General features: G+C 38.6%; 2 protein-coding genes across 2 annotated transcripts; both read right to left on the bottom strand.

Moving 5' to 3' along the window:
• Window positions 1-6,358: 6,358 nt before the first annotated feature.
• Window positions 6,359-7,312, bottom strand: LOC128109486 (olfactory receptor 6N2). The gene has a single exon (XM_052736654.1). It carries the CDS (start codon window positions 7,310-7,312, stop codon window positions 6,359-6,361), a length of 954 nt encoding a protein of 317 aa, XP_052592614.1.
• Window positions 7,313-14,816: 7,504 nt separating this feature from the next.
• On the bottom strand, window positions 14,817-15,755 carry LOC128109485 (olfactory receptor 6N1-like). Its single transcript, XM_052736653.1, has one exon. The coding sequence runs from the start codon at window positions 15,753-15,755 to the stop codon at window positions 14,817-14,819; it is 939 nt and encodes a 312-aa protein (XP_052592613.1).
• Between the last annotated feature and the right edge of the window lie 2,508 nt (window positions 15,756-18,263).

Below are 18,263 nucleotides of genomic sequence, written 5' to 3'. Positions count from 1 at the left end.
GGAGTCAAGAAAGGGAAGATGCCTTGGCCAAAATCACATGCTTGTTTAAAAGCATATCCAAATTGCTAATTCTGAGACTAGGCTCTTTACAGTAACACTTACAAAAGAGAAAATATGCCTAGCATGGTGGCTCACACTTATAATCCTGGTACACTCAGGACTATAGTGTGAGAACCTATCTCAAGAAAGGATGTGTGTGTAACAGCATAAATAGCTACTTTTTCAGAAGTACACAATATGAACATCCCATGAACCCTACTTATTCAGGACACTTAGTATTTCTGGATGTTCATGGTCTTTTCCTAATGACCAGCCTAGAAAGAAACATGATTAACATGTCTTCCTGACGTATTCTTACCCACAGTTTGATAGTGAGGCTCCTTTAGGGCTTGGCCCTGGGGCCACTGCTGAGTCTAGAGCTGGAAGAGAACTCCCCAGTCACTTCATATTTCATTTCTTTGCAGAATAATGTGTAGCAGCCACCCGTAGGTGATACATGAGTTGAGCTTTGTCACTTTGAGAAAACCTGTGGAAGTAAATCAAACTATAAAACATTCCCCTTTCATGATCTATATTCTTGATTGGGCAGAGGTCTCTGGGCCTTCAGAGCAGACCTCTTGAGGTTGCTTAGGTGTTCCTTTGGGAAGGGAACTGGCATCCATGAAGTTCGTTACCCAGGAGTCCTTCACCTCCTACCAGCTCATCTTATTGCAACAATTACTATAGTCCAAGTTGCAACAAGCCTCTCTTACTGCAGTGTTTTGCATTAGTGAAAACAATTGCCATCACAAAACTCCAAAACCACCTGGGTCCTTGCACTGTATGACTTGAGAGAAAGAAGTTGCACAATTCCTCATTAAAATAGGACATTCTTAAAATGTTACTGAGTTTCATGGTCCCTGAGATGATGAAGAGAGGCACAGTCTGAGAACACAGAAACTATCAAAGCAGGCCCTAATCCCGAGTATTGGAAAAACTACAGTAGTTTTACACCCTTTCGTCCATGAGTACACTCCATTGTTATCTTGCCCTGAAAATACCTCTACATCAGGATTCTGAATTTAATTCTAGCCATAACTTCAACTATTCATGAGAGACTACTAGCTACTTCATTAATTGTTTAATTTCAAGCTTTCTCAAAGAATAGAGTTTACATATTTATTCCATAAAAATTAAGTATTAAAGGTATTTAGTATCCAATTGCATACACAGGTATCAAAAAAATCACATTTCCCTGTAAATGTATTCAATTGTTGTTTGTCAACTGAATATATCTGTAAAGGAGAGATGTCATTTTCCTCATGCTAAAGTAATATCCAAGTATGATAATGATGAAGTATGAACAATTATAAACTCTGAGCTGTATGGGAAGACTTATATAGGTTTTCCACTTTCCAATCACCATCACATTTTCAAAGTTCTTAATATAAACTTTCTCTTTCTATCTCCTAACATCTTACTTGAAGTCTGCATTCTCATATTCACTTACAAAGGTTTCTTGTGTTTTGCTTGTCCTAGGTAGATGTTAAACTGGTGTTGTGATTTTGTTGGTGTACTTTAATTTATATTTTTGAACTTATATAATTACAACATTTCTCCTCCTTTCCCTTTCTTCCTTTTGAACCCTTCTGTACACCCCTCCCCACTGTCCTTCTAATTCATTGACTCTTCTTTCATTGTTACTATATGTATATGTAGGCATACATATACATATATATTCCTAAATTATAAACTGCTCAGTCCATGTAACTTACTTGTATATATATATATGCTTTCAGGTCTGACTACTTAGCACTGAACAACCAGTTGGTGTGCTTTTTCCTGGGGAAGATCAAGTCTCTCACTTCTACTTTTCTTCAGTTGCCTGTAGTTCTTTGTGTAGGGTTGAAGCCTCATGAGTTTTTCTGTCTGCTTTGGCATGTCCACTGGTGTCATCCTTGTTCAGCTAATGCTTGGGCAATTATGTTGGTCATACTTATGGTTATATCTTCTGACATTTCTAAGAAACACAATCTCACAGCAAAGTACCTGATCTTCTAGCTCTTACACGCCCCCCCCCCCAACTTTTCTGCAACGTTCCTTGTGCCTTAGGTGTATAAGTGTTTTGTAGATGTATCCATTGGGACTGGGCTCCACAACTCTGCATCTTATTGATTGTGGTTTTCTGTAGTGAGAGCCTTCTATTTCTAAGAGGATTTTCCTTAATGAGGAGTGAAGACTACACTTATCCATGGACAGAAAGAAAAAGGTTTATAGATTGTTGTTAGCGATTATGCTGGTTTAGTAAAGTAATGGTTGTAAATTCTTCTCCAGTAACCATGACTTTACTAGTACTGAATAGTTAGATAGATTTCTAGTACCAAACATTGTTCCCCTTTTATAAAATAGGTCTTGAATCCAATTAGAGAGCTGTTGGTTACCACCAAGGTATGTGGGCCATTACTACACCCCCAGGGTTATTGTGCAATGCTGGTCTTTTATGTGGTTCATAGGTACTCTAGCTGGGTAAGACTTTTGGTTGTTTTCTTCCTTTGGAAGGATTGTGCCTTCAGGTACTATGGAAGCTAGTCCTCAGTGATTAGGCATTTAGATCAGCTCTAGCACAGGAACCTCTGTGCCCTGAATTTGGAGTGCATGATGTCTTCAACAATGGAGACTTAACTTACACCTCTAGGAGGCAGCCGAGGACAGTGGAAATATGTTTGAGCCTCTCTTGGACAGCCCTGGTAAGCAACTCAAAAGTGTGCTTCTCATATCTGATATAGGTTTTTTTTCTTTATTTGTTAGGTGGCCTTTGGCTCCTGGGGGTGGGGCGGAGATTTTTAATCAAGGTATTGGTTTATGCTTTAATTATTTTGAATTGATTTTAATTAGTAACTTCACTTACTTAGATTTCCTAATTCTCTGTAAGCCAATTATTAGCTAATTAACCTCTACCATGGCTTAAGATTTACTTTATTTATTTATGGTGTGTATGTGTCAGTGTGTGAACACATCTGTGTTCAGGTGTCCATGCCTGGAGACCGGAAGAGGATATCAGATTCCTTTGGAGCTGGCATTACAGGTATTTGTGGGACCCCTTCCCTAGCTTGTTCTGTGGATGCTCAGATCCTATATGGTAAAGAAATAAACTGGAATTCTACAGAGACAGAAATAACACGAATATTTGGAGACTGAGCAAATAACTTTTGAATGAATAATGGTCCACTGAAGATATCAGTGAGAAAAATATTTTAAGTTTACCTGGAATCAAATAACAATAATAGCACATATTCTAGAACCTCTGGGATATAGCTACAGGAATTTTAAAAGTTAGTTGAATGCTACAAGTTCCTACAATACAAATTTAAGAGATCTCAAATAAATAATCTTATGATATATCTCATGGTTCTACTAAAATATAGGCTAAATATAAATCCAGTATATGGTAAAAATAATAAATATCAGGACAGAAATTGATGAAATGGGGATGTAAAGAACAATACATAAAAAAACAAGAGTGACATTTGACTAGAAAAACTGGCAAAAGGAAGATAAAATACAAATTAACAAAAACAAAGGATATACAATTGTTTCACAGACCAAAGAACGATTAATATATATGTTATATATATTTATATATATTCTAAAGCTGTAAAACTTAGAAGAAGTTCCTACACTGATAAATTCCTACACATATATGGCTCATCAAGACTAAATCAAGACATCATTAACAACCCGTACAGATCTGTATTGAGCAGCATGATTGAAGCAGTAAGAAAAATCCCCTCCATGAAGAAAAGGCCAGGACTGAACACACTGTTGAATTCCACCAAGCTCTTAAGATGTAACACCACTACTTCACAAATGACTCCACACTTGTAAAAGGAAATGGACTGTGCCAAACTCATTCTCTGAAGTCCATATTACTTTAATATCAAAATTAGATCAGGGAAAATAAAATAAAAGAAAAAGATCACCTGGTGCACATAGATGCAAAAATTAAAATAAACTTCTAAGACAAATTCAAGACACATTAAGGAAACCATGCATCACCACCTTGTAGGTTTCATTCCAAAGATGTAAGGTTGGTTCAACCTTTGGAAATCCATGAAAGTAATACACTACAGAAATAGACTTAAGGCCATAAATCTTTGTCTTAGGAAAAAGTGGTTAGCTCTCTAGTTGCATATAAGCAAATACACCTACACATAGAAATAGTTTCACACATTTTGAAGGAAAGGAAAATATAATTTAATGTAGATCAGCCACACGCATGAACTCACAGCAGCTGTAAAAGCATGGACAAAAACCACGTAAGCTCAAATCAGACAAAAATCCCAGCATGGAGAGGGGAGGTGGTCCTTAAGCCCAATAGTAGTAAAGAGCTATTAGCAATTGATACCTACTGGGAGAGGGAGAGTCAGTTTTCTTTAATAGTGTAGCTCCTGGTAAGTCAACCATACTCCAGTGGAAGACTACTCATTCAAGATATGTGGTCAGCAGAAATTGGACTCTCTGAATATTAAATAAATAAATAAATAAATAGGACTCAAAGTTGGGTGGGTAAGGAAGGATGCTGGATCTGACAGGAGTCGAAGGAAGGAGTGCATATTATCAAAATATATTATAAAAAAATTTCAAAGAACTAATAAAAAAGATAAAAGTGAAGAACATGATGAGTGTTCATAAAGGCTCTCCAAGATACTGTCATTTGAAGTGATATGAACGTATTGGTTGATTTTTTATGTGGGTAGGTGTGTATTCACACCATAGAGTACCTGTGGAGGTCAGAGGACAACTTCAGGAAACCAGTGCTCTCCTGTCCCCATGGTTCTATGGCTTGAACTCAGGTCAGTTTGCACCACAAGTGCTTATTCTCACTAAATAATCTCGCTGGCCTTGAAAGTGATATTGAATCAACACGATTGAGAGGAATGGGTTACATGAAGTATTGGGGGAAGTGTGAAGGTTCTGAAAACCAAAAAGATCTTACTATATAAGAAGAAAGTGATAATCTCTAAGGAAATATCCCTGAGTTCACTAAGGGGAAGGTGAAGGATGGGGATACTTAATATTAGAGGAGATGGCAGAGAATAATTCTGTTTAGCTTTAAAAGGCGTGGAAAGGCTTTAGATTTCATCCTATCAGTAACTTATTTTCCTAGGTTTTGGAATGACTTCTCTAGTTTAGATTTAAAATTTCAGATTTTTTAAGTATATATATATTATACCAACAGAGGCTAGAAGAGGGGGTTGGGTCTCCTGAGACTGGAGTTACAAAAGGTTACGAGTCTGGATACTAGGAGTAAAACCCAAAACCTCGGTAAAAATAGCCAATGCTTTTAATTGCTGAGCCATCTCTCAAACCCTTAAAATATTCCCTTTTATATGGAAACATAAAATACAACTCATTTGTGAGAGGTAGTGATTCACACTAAGATAGCAACACTAAAGATAATAAGAAACAGATTTAAAAATGTGTTTTGAGGAAATATTGGCATGAATTAATTATGAACTGAAAATAGGGTGGAGGAAAATGAAGCAAATATAATAATTTAAATTTACAGAGATATAAAGGCATCAAGTTCACAAGGTCAAGACTGCAGACATTTCATTTTTTGAATGTCAAAATGTAAATTCCTACAAGACATCCAAATAGGGTAGGGAGTTGTCTCTTACAGAGTTTAGAACTCAAAAGAGATTCCAGTCTTAGGCACAGAAAATTTATACTATCATAACATTGGCAAGAATCATATTTGAAGCTGTAAGAATAATTAAGAGTCTAGAGACACAGTCCTATAAAATAAAGAATACCAAGGAAGACTTAATGCAGAAATGAGAAATCTAGAATCTATTGATATCATGAAAGTTGAGGCAAACATTTTTAAGGAGTAAAAACTGGTGATGTATGTTAAGATTTAAAGAAGGGAGGATAAGATGGGTCCAATGGATTCAGCTTTATTAATATCTTTGGCAAACTATTGCTTGGAAGATCTGGAACAAAACTACAGGGGAATGGTTTGAAACTGAATGAAAGGGAAGAGGAGATAGGTGTTGGGACATTTAGTTGGAAAAGCGGAGAAGAAAAATTGATCTCTACATGGTCAGAAGTGTGTGGCAAGGGAATGTACATGTTTAAAACTATGAATTGAGATACTGAATGTTCTTATTGCTGAGAACACTGGTCAAGTAAAAATAGAAAGGGTACAGATACAGAAAACAAACAAAAAACAAATAAATAAGCCTTTAAGAAAATGAAAGGAGATGAAATCCAGAGCCTTTGTAACAAGGAAGGAAGGTTGATTAAGACCAGTTCAAGTGTACATAAAACTTTCTAGAGGTGAACATTGGGGTAATGGAAGGACCTTGGTAGAAAGTCAATGATGAGTTGGACTGACTTTCTCCCCCTTCTTGAAGATGGTCCTCTTGATGGCCTGAATTAGTTCCTTGTTTCGAAGACTATAGATAATAGGATTGGCCAAAGGTGTTAACACGGAATAGACTACAGCTAGAGTCCGGTCCAGAGTCAGTGAATAGCTCTTCTTTAGCCGAACATACATAAAGATGATGCTCCCAAAGAATATGAGAACCACAATGAGGTGTGAGGCACATGTGGAGAAGGCCTTCCTTCTTCCTGATGCTGTTTTTATCTTCAGTACAGCACCAATGATTCTCCCATAAGAAGCCATGATAAAAAGGAAAGTGATAAGGATGATGAAGGCATTGACAGCAAAGTCCACTAGAACGTTAGTGGAGGTGTCCTTGCAGGCCAGGCTCAGAAGAGGTGGAAAATCACAAAAGATGTGAGGAATTTCATTGTAGTTACAGAAGGGGAGCTGAGAGACCAGGATGACCTCAGAAATAGGACACAGGAAACCACAAGTCCAGCAGCCAGCTGCCATCTTGGCACAGAGTGCTGTGGTCATAATTGAAGGGTAGTGGAGCGGCCGGCAGATGGCCAGGTATCGGTCATAGGCCATTGCTGTAAGGAGGTAGCATTCAGAGGCCCCTAGGGAGTGGAAGAAATAGGTCTGAAGGAGGCATCCTGCAAAAGAAATGGTCTTCTTATCACTGAGAAGGTTAGCTAGCATCTTGGGGATGGTGGTGGCTGTATACCACAACTCCAAGAAAGAGAGAACACTGACAAAGTGGTACATGGGTTTGTGAAGGGCTGCATCCAGTCGGATGACTAGGAAGATGAGCATATTACCACCAATGGTGAACAAATATGCCAACAGCAGCAAGACAAAAAGCCAGCCCCTGACGTGCCCCACATTGGGGAAGCCAAGGAGCACAAACTCAGACAGGCTTGACAAGTTGTGTTGATCCATGAGAGGCTGAAGTAGGCAAGGAAAGGTTGAAAAGCTGAATTAGAGGGATTGACAATCTATATTGAAGTCTTATTTTTATTTATCTTTCTCCCTCATAAATTGAAAGGCATTATCTAGTGGGTATTTACTCTGCCCATGACCTTGGGCTAGCTGGCCTGATAGAGGCGGTGCTTCTTTCCTGCATACATAAACAATATTTTAATTACTGTAATTAATGATAATGCTGTTGATACTAAGTAAAAATTACAGCTAGCTCTGGTTCTGAATATACTGAGTGAGAAAGGTACCATTATCATATCTATTTTACACAAGGGAAATTAGAGAATGTATAGGTCGTGGCACCTTGCTATTTCATTTGACACTATTTCATAGGAAGAAAATTTTAATTTCCGTACTCTATGTTGCTCGTCTCTAAGCTATGTAGTCATCTGAAAGCATTCTATACCTTCTCCCAGGTCATACATAGACTTCCCCTCAGCCCAGTCTAAAATGATGGGCTAGTATATGATATTGGTATAGCAGGTTTTTTCTTGTCCAACTGAAGTCTATCAATATTCATTGAGCAAGGACGTTTCAAGATTAGAGAAAAACAAAATGCAGCAAAGTACAATCTCTAACAGCAGAACTTACCATGATGTCACTACAGGTAGGGTATGCGCATCAGTCTTCTCAATATAACTTGTGACATAAAACACTATGGAGGAGCAGGAAGAAGGCTCATTTGTCAGACAAGGGTTACTGTAAGGTAATTCTCAGAAAAGGAAGGCATTGAGCCAACTTCTCCATGCAGAGTAAGAATCAATGGCAGAGAGAAAGAAACACTACAGACAAATACTATCTCTTCTGGGCTGCAAGAAACCTGGAAAAGGCACTGTGAAATCTCACCTAGCAACCTAGGACCCTATTTCAAAAGATGCAAGGTGTCACTAAAGAATGATTATAAAGATTGATACAATCAGGTGTAGGCAGACTGCCAACACAGCAAAAATGTAGCTCTTTTAACAAGAACCTCCGAGATGGATGAACAGAGGTATCTCCTGATTAACCCTGTCATGAAAATAAGATGGATGAGCAGGGCATTTAGTGATGGGATGCAGATTTAAAATTAGGAATGATAAGGTAGCAATAAACAAAATCCTTGTGTTTTCAGAAAACTGACTAGAATACACAGGTAAGGGATAGACAGATAACTTGGTGAAATTCCATTTAAAAATACACTGGACATTCTCATTGTACTCAAGCATAATGTGAACAATAGATAAAAAGAAAGGAAAGGAAAAGAGGGCAAAGAAAGGAAGGGAAATAGAAAGGGGGAAGAAAGGAAAGAGGGATAAGAGAGGAACTATCATAATGTTACTTTATTCATATAAAAATGGTAGCCAACAAACAGTCACTGTGCCCCCCATAGATCATAGTAAAAAATTGCAATCTCTTTTTATCTTTTTCAGCTTAACCTTTAGAATAATGGTTGTTACATTAGGGGTATTACATAAAAATTATTTAACCAAGCTAATTAAATAATTAGCACACCAGGCACCTTTGCTTTGATTTATACCACTCACTCTAACCTAAGTGCCCCCCAGCCCAAATGTCCTCTTGTAGAGATAAACTTACAGATTTGCTGTTTTAAAATGTTAAATTCATGCAAAGCAATTTCTGCTTAAGGGATTTTTCTTCATTCTCTCATAAAGAAACCATACATTTGCCTCCCCAATTATGAGAGATGGATGTCAAAATAGTAATTCATGCTTCATGGCATTATGGTTACCTTTGCCCCTCTTGGTCATTGGTTTCTGGTTTAACTCTCATTCTTTTTCCACCTTCTATGACCTACCTCTTGTATCCTTCACAATCAGGTCAAATGTTAGCTCATTAATGAAGACTTTTTTACTTTCCTCGAAAAAGTTATTTATTCCTTCTATACCATCATAACATTTAGAGTGCCTAATTAACATAGAGTTGCTACCTTATAATAAGTCTCTCTTCCCTACAAACTGGGGAGATCTTTGAGATCAAGTACACACTCCACTAATTAGGGCATATCCCCAATGAATGATGGCAATGATAAGTACAGAGTTCAGGTTCCTTGGATGCTATTTCCCCCCTACATCCAATTTAAATTACTTCTTTCCACCTGTACACAAATTCCCTACCCTTTCTTTATCTCAAGATCAATATATTCAAATTAATTTCCCTGATCTGCCAAAAGCCCTGTCTTTTTCAACCTACAACCCAGATAAATAAAAGGAATGTGTCTGATTATCTGTTGTGTTCAAGGAACTATTTGTTAGATAATGTTCCTTCCTTCTATAAACGACCTTGTCTAAAGCTAACTCTAAGTTCATGTCAAAGAAGGTCTGGTAAGCATGAGATGCTTTCAGAATCACTTTTAAGACTTATGGACCCTAAATTATTATACCAAGGATGCTTAATAACTTCACTAAAAATCCTGGGTAAGGCTCTCTTTCGGTACATTCCAAAAACACCTGCCCTTGAGGGATATAAGACTTCTTTAGATATTAGCTGCAGATCCTACAGAAACCTGTACCTCACACCATCTGCACTAACCTGTAGCTTGTCAGCATCATCACCCACTCCACAGAGTAAACAGTAGCAAATCTCTCAATTTAAGTGTGGACTGGTAAGGATGGGCATCAAGCTGACCTTTAATGTGTCTTGTAGATCTGATTCGGTAAGGTTTGCAAAGCTGGATTTTCTAAAACAGTTATATAAGTCATCTCTCCATTGGATCCTACTCTCTGATCTTAAAACAGTATCTGTTTTCAAATCCATTACCCCACCTCTTTGATCCCTGATCCTTACAGGTAGTTAAGCCCCAGTTAACTGACCAACCACTGTACATTGTCTGTTTCAGCCTTGCCTGGCTCCGTATGTGCAGTAGATGAAGGCTGGATTGAGTAACACTTTCTTCTCCTTCATGAGTCTTATCCCCACAGCCACAGTCCCTGGAGGCAAAGTTTTAGGTCACTTGGGGCACAGGAAGCAAGAAACCTCTACTTCCAGAGACAAGTGAGAATAAGGCTCTATTGGACTCCTGGGGGGAACTCATGGAAATAATATTCACTCCTGAGAGGTAGTTTCAGAGAATCCATCTATCTCATTTCCTCCCTTGCTACCCTGTTTCTCGTGACTTCTTAACAAAGAAGAAGTCTAGTATTGCCTAATATTTCTCTTTCTTTGAGAAGCCTCACTGATAACAACTACCATGTTTGAAATAAAGAATGGATATGGATTCTTCATTTTTTTCCAGTAAAACATCTGCTTTCTGAGCTTTTGCTGGTTATCAAATAGTTCTCTAAGCATAGGTAATGTATCAGCTAATACAATCTTCACAATCACTCTGCAATATTGATTGGTGAATATTGCAACCTTTAATTCCTAAGTAAAGTAAAACAGAGCATCTACACTGTCCCTGGCTCACACACATGCCTGCATCAGCATTGTAAACAAAGCACCATAACAAAGGGTCTGCAACAGCCATGTCTGTATTACTGCCTCCCTAAGTGTGGGCAGTGGTCAATAGAATATAACCAAAGTAACAAAATCACAGAATGATAATTGTCTCAAGCCCTGTGTTCTTGACCAGTATCCACTACCTAACTGCCCTTAGGTGGTTATTATTTATTTTAATTCTATATTTTATTTGGTATAAGTATGTGTTGTAAGAATTATATAAGATAAAATATCAAGAGCAACTGTACTTCTCTGAAGATATTAGCCTGCTTTTTTGTTTTGTCTTTTTTTCTCATTTTCTATTAGTTCTTTGAAAAATTTCCATAATGTTTTGATCATATACATACCCTCCACTCCTCCCAGATTCATACCCCCTATCTAAACACCAAACCACCCAACTTTGTGTCCTTTTAAAAAAAATCCAGTGCAGTAAGTACTGCATGTACTCTTGGATTTGTGGGCTTCCACTGGAGTGTGGTCAACCTGCCAAGGGACTGCACACTTTAAGAAATCTGACTATCTCATTTCCAGGAGTTATCAACTGCCTATAGTTCCTGAGCTAGGGTTGAGAATTCATGGTCCCTCCCCACTCTGTGGTAGACTTTTGTCTGGCTTGAGCTTGTGAAGGACTTGTGCATGCTGTCACAGCTGCTCTTGTTTGGAATATACAATTGCCTTGCTGTATCTGTAAAACACTACATATAACCATTGTGTACACATGTGTGTACAGAGGGGTGAGAGGAGCCAAACAGGCCTTTTCTTAATCCTTAGATTCTGAAATATCTAGTGCTTTGTCTGACTGACACAAGGCAGATATTCAACAATCTTTAGTCAAATGTAAATCCAAGTTAGGCCAGATTCTCCAGTAGTAAATTCTAGAGCACTGTGCATTTCTTGATTCTTCCCATCTCTAATAATTCATTTAATAACTACATTTCAAACTTTATTGTGAAGGTGTGTTTGCTGCTCATGTGTCTATTGAATGCTCTAACCACATTGCCTAGTACACTATCTGGCATACAGACACAAAATATATTTAATAAATGTCATACAGGGCCTTTCTGTCCTACACACACTTGTTTGGAAGCTTCATTTACTAGTAGTCTTAGTACGAATGATATTATATTTGATAACAAAACATGAAACTATGTCCTACCTCCACACCTTGTGAGTTTTGATCACTTTTGAAAGGTCTTTAACTTACTTTGAGGTTTATATTCTGTCATCTCCCCTCTTGTGCATTTCACTAATGTTATATTAACTACAAATTTAATAAGTACATTATTTGGCTTTTCACCCATCTTGCTACAAAAACTGTAGATGTGCCTGTTGATTAAGTACTGACCACTGTAACAGAGCCCTAGTTCCTTCTTTCAAGGATTAAACATTCATTATGGAAAAGTATCCATCCTTTACTACACTTTAATTCCATTTATAACTTTCTGGTTTTTTCAAGTGTTTACAGTACATGTCCCTAGGACTGGGATCAAAAGGGCAGGAGAAAATAAAAGGTCAGAAATCCTGGAAATAATGAAGCAGAGCTGGAAAAGGCCTGGTATAAAGTATTGAGGGATTCCATGTCAGGACTCAGAATCACCCGTGGGCAGAAGTCACACTGGATGTCAATGCATCAGTATACAAAAACATAGTGATTTGATCCTAAAATACAATTTGTTCTCAGATTATAACTTAATTCATACAATGTTTCCCAGTATGTGCTTGTACAATAGCACATACTTTTGCTAAGGGACAGGTGATAATTTTTCTTTGAGAGCCATATAGTAAATACTTTTGACTTGTCAGTTCTCCAGGCTCTATAACAAATACTCAACTTTGTCTTTGTAACACAAATGTAGCCATTTATATTATGAAAAGGATGTCTGTGGCTCTCCTCTGGTAGAAACATGTCTGCAGAAACAAACTGCACATCTCATTTGGTCCAAAGACTGTAGGTGAACCAAAAATTTGGCAGTCTATACATGTGTGCAGAATTTATGCTCATGCACATGCACACATGCACCACCACCATCCCACACACATAAGCATATACACAAACACACACTCGCATAGGCATACATACAATTTTACTTTAAGTAACATTTCCCTCATCCTAGTGTTTTGAGAATGTCATCCCTTGGAATTATCCCTGAGAAAACATCTCTGCCTTTCCCAGAAAGCAAACATTCAACCACAGCATCCCATTGTACAGAAATAAAGGTTTAGTCTCACACAACTTTTCTATTATTTGGGCTTTGGAATACTTTGAAAAATAAACATGTTTATTTTTAATTACAAATTTGCCCCATCCTGATACATAAAAGATATACAGAGTATACTTTCTATGAGTGGATTTGGCAGAGATAACTTCATAAGACCTGAACAGAGCAGAAATTAAGGAACAAATGTCATGTAAGCCTCCTTCTGAAGAAGAAATGAAAACATGTCATCTCTTTCAAAGGGAATAAAAACTAACTGAAAAAATGCAAAATGTTTCATTACTTTTCAGAAATGTTTATTCACTTCATTAGCAATAAAAATACAGAAAATAGGATTTTTTTCTGAGATCCTGACACTAGATAGTAGTCAAAATAGACAGCTAGTCAAATTGAAACAAAGCTATTAAATATATTATAAAAGATCAATATTTCCTCTGCTTGTTAGTCTTTGTTAAATATAGCACTCAGGTACCTTTTTTACGTAATGGACAAAAATCAGGACACTGGTAATTTTATTATCCCTATAAAATGTAAAGATTCACACAAGTGTCATGAGTTGTTAATAAGCCAGGCAAGTTGGAAAATCCATGGTAGGCCACATTCACCACTGATTGGAGGGTCACTTTCTGGGACAGACAGGCCCCTAGAAGTCTATGGCTCACAGAAGCCTGCATTTCTTTGTGATTTTCAGGACCACATATGTTCTGTAGAGGAGAAAGGGGAAGGAGGAGGAGGAGGAGGGGGAAGAGGAGGAGGAGGAGGAGGAGGAGGAGGAGGAGGAGGAGGAGGAGGAAGAAGAAGAAGAAAAAGAAAAAGAGGAGGAAGAAGAAGGAGAAGAAGAGAGAACATGAAGTTGAGTCAGTAGGGAGGTGGGGAGGATAGGAAAGGAGTTGAGGAATAGCGGAACAAAATCAACATATACTATATGAAAAGTTCAAATAAAAAGATTTAAAATACATTTAAAACACATAAAGATGGAAAGAAAAAGTGGTGGTGGGAGATGGGGGGTATCGGATAGGTCAGAATGGGGGAGGGTATCTTTAAAACACATTACACCTGTGTATGAAATTATCAAACAATAAAATAAAACAGACCTATAAGCGCCTTGAAAACAGGGAGCTGAAAGTGCTCTTCTCTCTTTATTTACACCTTTGCATGGTTCACTGAGCTAGTTTTTCATGAAGGGGATGCATCCACAATGTTTCCTGGTTGACTGTTTCCAATTCATAGTGGAGACTTGCTTAGACCTCCAATTACCTAGGCACCTTTGTTTGCCACCTCATTCTCTTTCGCATTAGAGGAAGTCTCTACTCCATCTTCCAACATGTTTTATCACAATGTTGCTTAAGAACATTGAGCTCTATATACCTTTGTTTTATGTTTCCATAGCTCACTGGTCTCTATCTCAACATTTGCCCAATGTGTCCTTCCAGTCTTCCTGTAACTAATGTCAATATCATCTAGATTTTTGTCCAAAAACTCAGTCTGAACTACAACCCCATAGCCAGCCTAGGTTCTAGAAATTAACACATTTCAATTTCTTTCTAAGTTCTGTCTGCCTAAAAAAAATTGAGCTTTTTTATTTTGTTGTGTTTTTTTTTCTTCAAGTATGTGTCCTCATCCACTTCCATATTAATAGGTTCAGGGACTATATTTCTCCTCCAACATGTTTTTTTCAATTTGTTCTTATCCAAGACTACTTTGGTTAAATATGCCACATATTATTGAAACGATGAGTTAATGGTTGACATAAGTCAACAGCTAAATCTTGCAATTTTCAAATGTGTGGATTATAAACCTATCGGACTTCAGATTCAATTCAGCAAAGCCTTAACCCTCTGTGAGACCCTCTTCACAGCCTCTTTCACTTCCTTATTGCGAAGGGTATAAATAATGGGGTTGAGGAAAGGGGTGAGAAAAGTGTATACCAAGGCAATAAGCTTGCCTCTGCCCTCAGCTCGAATGTCCGGTGGCCCGACATAGACAATGAAGGCAGAGCCGAAGAACAGTGTCACAACGGTTATGTGGGATGAACAGGTGGAGAAGGCTTTGGCCCGACTAGCAGCTGAAGGCAGTTTCAGCACAGATTTCACAATACCTCCATAGAGGGTCAAGATGAGGACAAGGTTGCACGTATTGATCACACCAATCACAACAATATAAACCTGAGCATGCCAGCTTGTGTCCACACATGCCAACTGCATTAGTGGTGCCAGGTCACAAAAATAATGGGCCACCTCTTCCAAGCAATAGGGTAAAGTGGCAGTGAGACTGGCGGGTACCAGGGCAGCTGAGAAGCCAGCCACCCATGTCACCCCAACTAGCCGTAGCTGTACCTGTCTGCTCATGAGAGCATGGTAGTGGAGTGGGCGACAGATGGCCAGGTAGCGGTCCAGAGCCATGACACCTAACAGGTAGCACTCAGTCATGCCCAAGGAGTGGAAGACATACAGCTGGAAAAAGCATGCAGCTGATGGGATGGGTGAATGTCCATGGAGCAGGGTATGTAGCAAGGTGGGCACTGTGGTGCTGACATACCAGAGTTCCAGGAAGGAGAGGACACTGATAAAGAAGTACATGGGAGTGGACAGTCCTGAATCCGCTTGAACAAGGATAATGATGAACAAGTTCCCTGCAAGTGTGAGGAGATAGATGCACAGAGTCCCAAAGATTGCAAGATGTTGCAAGGTACCAGTGGGAGTGAAACCAGCAAGGATGAAAGTCTGGGTCCAGGTGTAATTAACATGATCCATGATTCCTGGGAATGAGAGATAAAGGCACCAAATGAGCATTTTTAGGCTTTTTCCTCTTGAGATTTTTTCCAGAGCCCAAAGACTAGAACACACAAGCTAAGAAATAACTTATATTCTATCCATTCTGTTTTCTCTAGTCTACAAAAGAGGAATCAAGTACCAGAAGTCAGAAGTGATTTGCTCAATATCTGTTGCTAACAAGGATGACATAGAGTTCTTGTTCCTCAATTCACAGACCAGCATTTGTAGACTATGGCAGCAGAGCCTTGGGCCTGGGATTTTCTCCTTTCTGCTTCAAAAAAATAAAGATAGGAAAAGCTATCTTTCTCATCCTCCTATCATTCCTAGTGAAATGTTCCCTTGATATTTTGAAATAATGGCTCTTATTATATACTGGATCCAACAATCAGGGTGGAGTAGGAAAAGGAGACTTATTTTTTTAAACAGTTAAGTCTCACTGGGGGAGTCTCCTGGAATGTAGGATTCTCATCAAAGGTTGAAAGAGGAAAAGATGGATAAAAAACAAATCTGTCCTCAAAGCATTTCTCAAAGCTCAGAATTTGGGACAAGCTGAATAAGCAATGAGCCTGCAGGATGTTTATTTCTGGAAGGATGCTAATGGGAGACAAACTTCAGGATTCTGCAGGGGATAGGGAGAAGGGAAACAGTATGAAGCCAGGCTCTTTGAAGTGTATAAAGAGTTCCTGAGGTAGTATACATAGCACCTTCTTTCAGGAATTGTATTTCTGAATTTGTTTTACCATCAACTCAAAGCAAATGTTGGTTCAGATCACTGCTTCCTCTTTGTTTGAACTTTTTTAAATGAAGAAGTTTAAGTTAGAGGTTCATGAAGCTCATTGTAAGTTACCACTATGTGATTCTCCGGTCATTAATTGATGTGCGTTGGGTTAGTATGGAAATGGAAAGTCTACATTAATATCCCTAGATTGTCACTCCCATACTCCAAGGGAAGTTCCTTGGATGATCCATGATTCCTGGGAATGAGAGATAAAGGCACCAAATGAGCATTTTTAGGCTTTTTCCTCTTGAGATTTTTTCCAGAGCCCAAAGACTAGAACACACAAGCTAAGAAATAACTTATATTCTATCCATTCTGTTTTCTCTAGTCTACAAAAGAGGAATCAAGTACCAGAAGTCAGAAGTGATTTGCTCAATATCTGTTGCTAACAAGGATGACATAGAGTTCTTGTTCCTCAATTCACAGACCAGCATTTGTAGACTATTTCTCTTCTTCAGCCACTCTTACCTCTTGTGTGCCACCGCCAACCATTACCTCACTGCTTTGGTTACAATAGAACTAGTCTCATCTTTCTTGATATCACTTCTATCCCAAGACACTTCCTTACTTATAGTCCATGCTCCTGGAACTGCAGGTCTCCAACAACCTCCTTAATAAATGTTCCCTGGGGCTACTATGACTACCTCTCAGGATAGATCCCCCTGGGCCAAGAAGTTAGGCTCAGAGCAGTGAATCAGATGAGACATGTTTCTTAAACACCTTAGTCCTGTATCCTTCGCTTTGGAGTTCTGAAGTCTAATCCCAGGGATATTGCCTTCTTGTAATGACCATATAACATGTCAGTAAAGAAACAATCCAACTCCCATATCTTCATTCATGCATGCAGAATAAGAACTTGGGGAACCCAGAAATGGATTGTCTCTTAAAAACCCCATTTGCTAGGAGATTTGTCATTGTTCACCACTATTTGCCTTAACATCTAACAACCTAATCCTCATAGGAATTGGTCCTTTTATGCTGAACATCTCCACCTTCATTCCTCCTACCATCACCTGACACTGCAGTGGCCACAATAAGTTCATTGTTCCAAACACTGCTTACTGACTATTCAAAATAATATTCCAGGTTTTATTTTACTTTTTTTTTTTTTTTTTTTTTGGTTTTTCGAGACAGGGTTTCTCTGTGTAGCTTTGCGCCTTTTCCTGGAACTCACTTGGTAGCCCAGGCTGGCCTCGAACTCACAAAGATCCGCCTGGCTCTGCCTCCCGAGTGCTGGGATTAAAGGCGTGCGCCACCACCGCCCGGCTTATTTTACTTTTAAAATGATTGATTTATGTGTATTGTGAATGTGTGTGCCTATGTCCATGTGCGCAGGCGTGCAGCTGTCTACAAAGGCCAGAGGAGGGCATCAGATCATCTGGAGCTGGAGTTACAGACAGTTGTGAGTTGCAGAGATGGGTGTTGGGGCTTAAACTCAGGTCCTCCGTAAGAGCAGCAAGCATTCTTAATTGCTGAGCAATCTCTCCAGCTCTCCTAAAATACTGTTATAAATGTTGTATTTTAAATCCCCATCAGCAGGATTGCTACCAGTACTCAATCCAGTCCACCATTTTACCCTGGACATCTTAATAAGAAAAAATTAGTTTTTCACAAAATATTTCCACTCTCATTTTTTCCAAAACTCCTTATATCCATATCTGAGCTTTGATCTAGACTGAGTATTATCTCCAAGTGTGTACTTTGATAGA

The sequence above is a fragment of the Peromyscus californicus genome, unplaced genomic scaffold (assembly GCF_007827085.1).
Source record: "Peromyscus californicus insignis strain IS unplaced genomic scaffold, ASM782708v3 Scaffold_14__1_contigs__length_90479793_seg_2, whole genome shotgun sequence".
Classification (NCBI taxonomy): domain Eukaryota; kingdom Metazoa; phylum Chordata; class Mammalia; order Rodentia; family Cricetidae; genus Peromyscus; species Peromyscus californicus.
This window is presented reverse-complemented; position numbering and strand designations above follow the sequence as displayed.

Coding starts and splice junctions, on each gene's coding strand:
- LOC128109486 (XM_052736654.1), bottom strand. CDS start 7,312: ATGGATCAACACAACTTGTCAAGCCTGTCTGAGTTTGTGCTCCTTGGC.
- LOC128109485 (XM_052736653.1), bottom strand. CDS start 15,755: ATGGATCATGTTAATTACACCTGGACCCAGACTTTCATCCTTGCTGGT.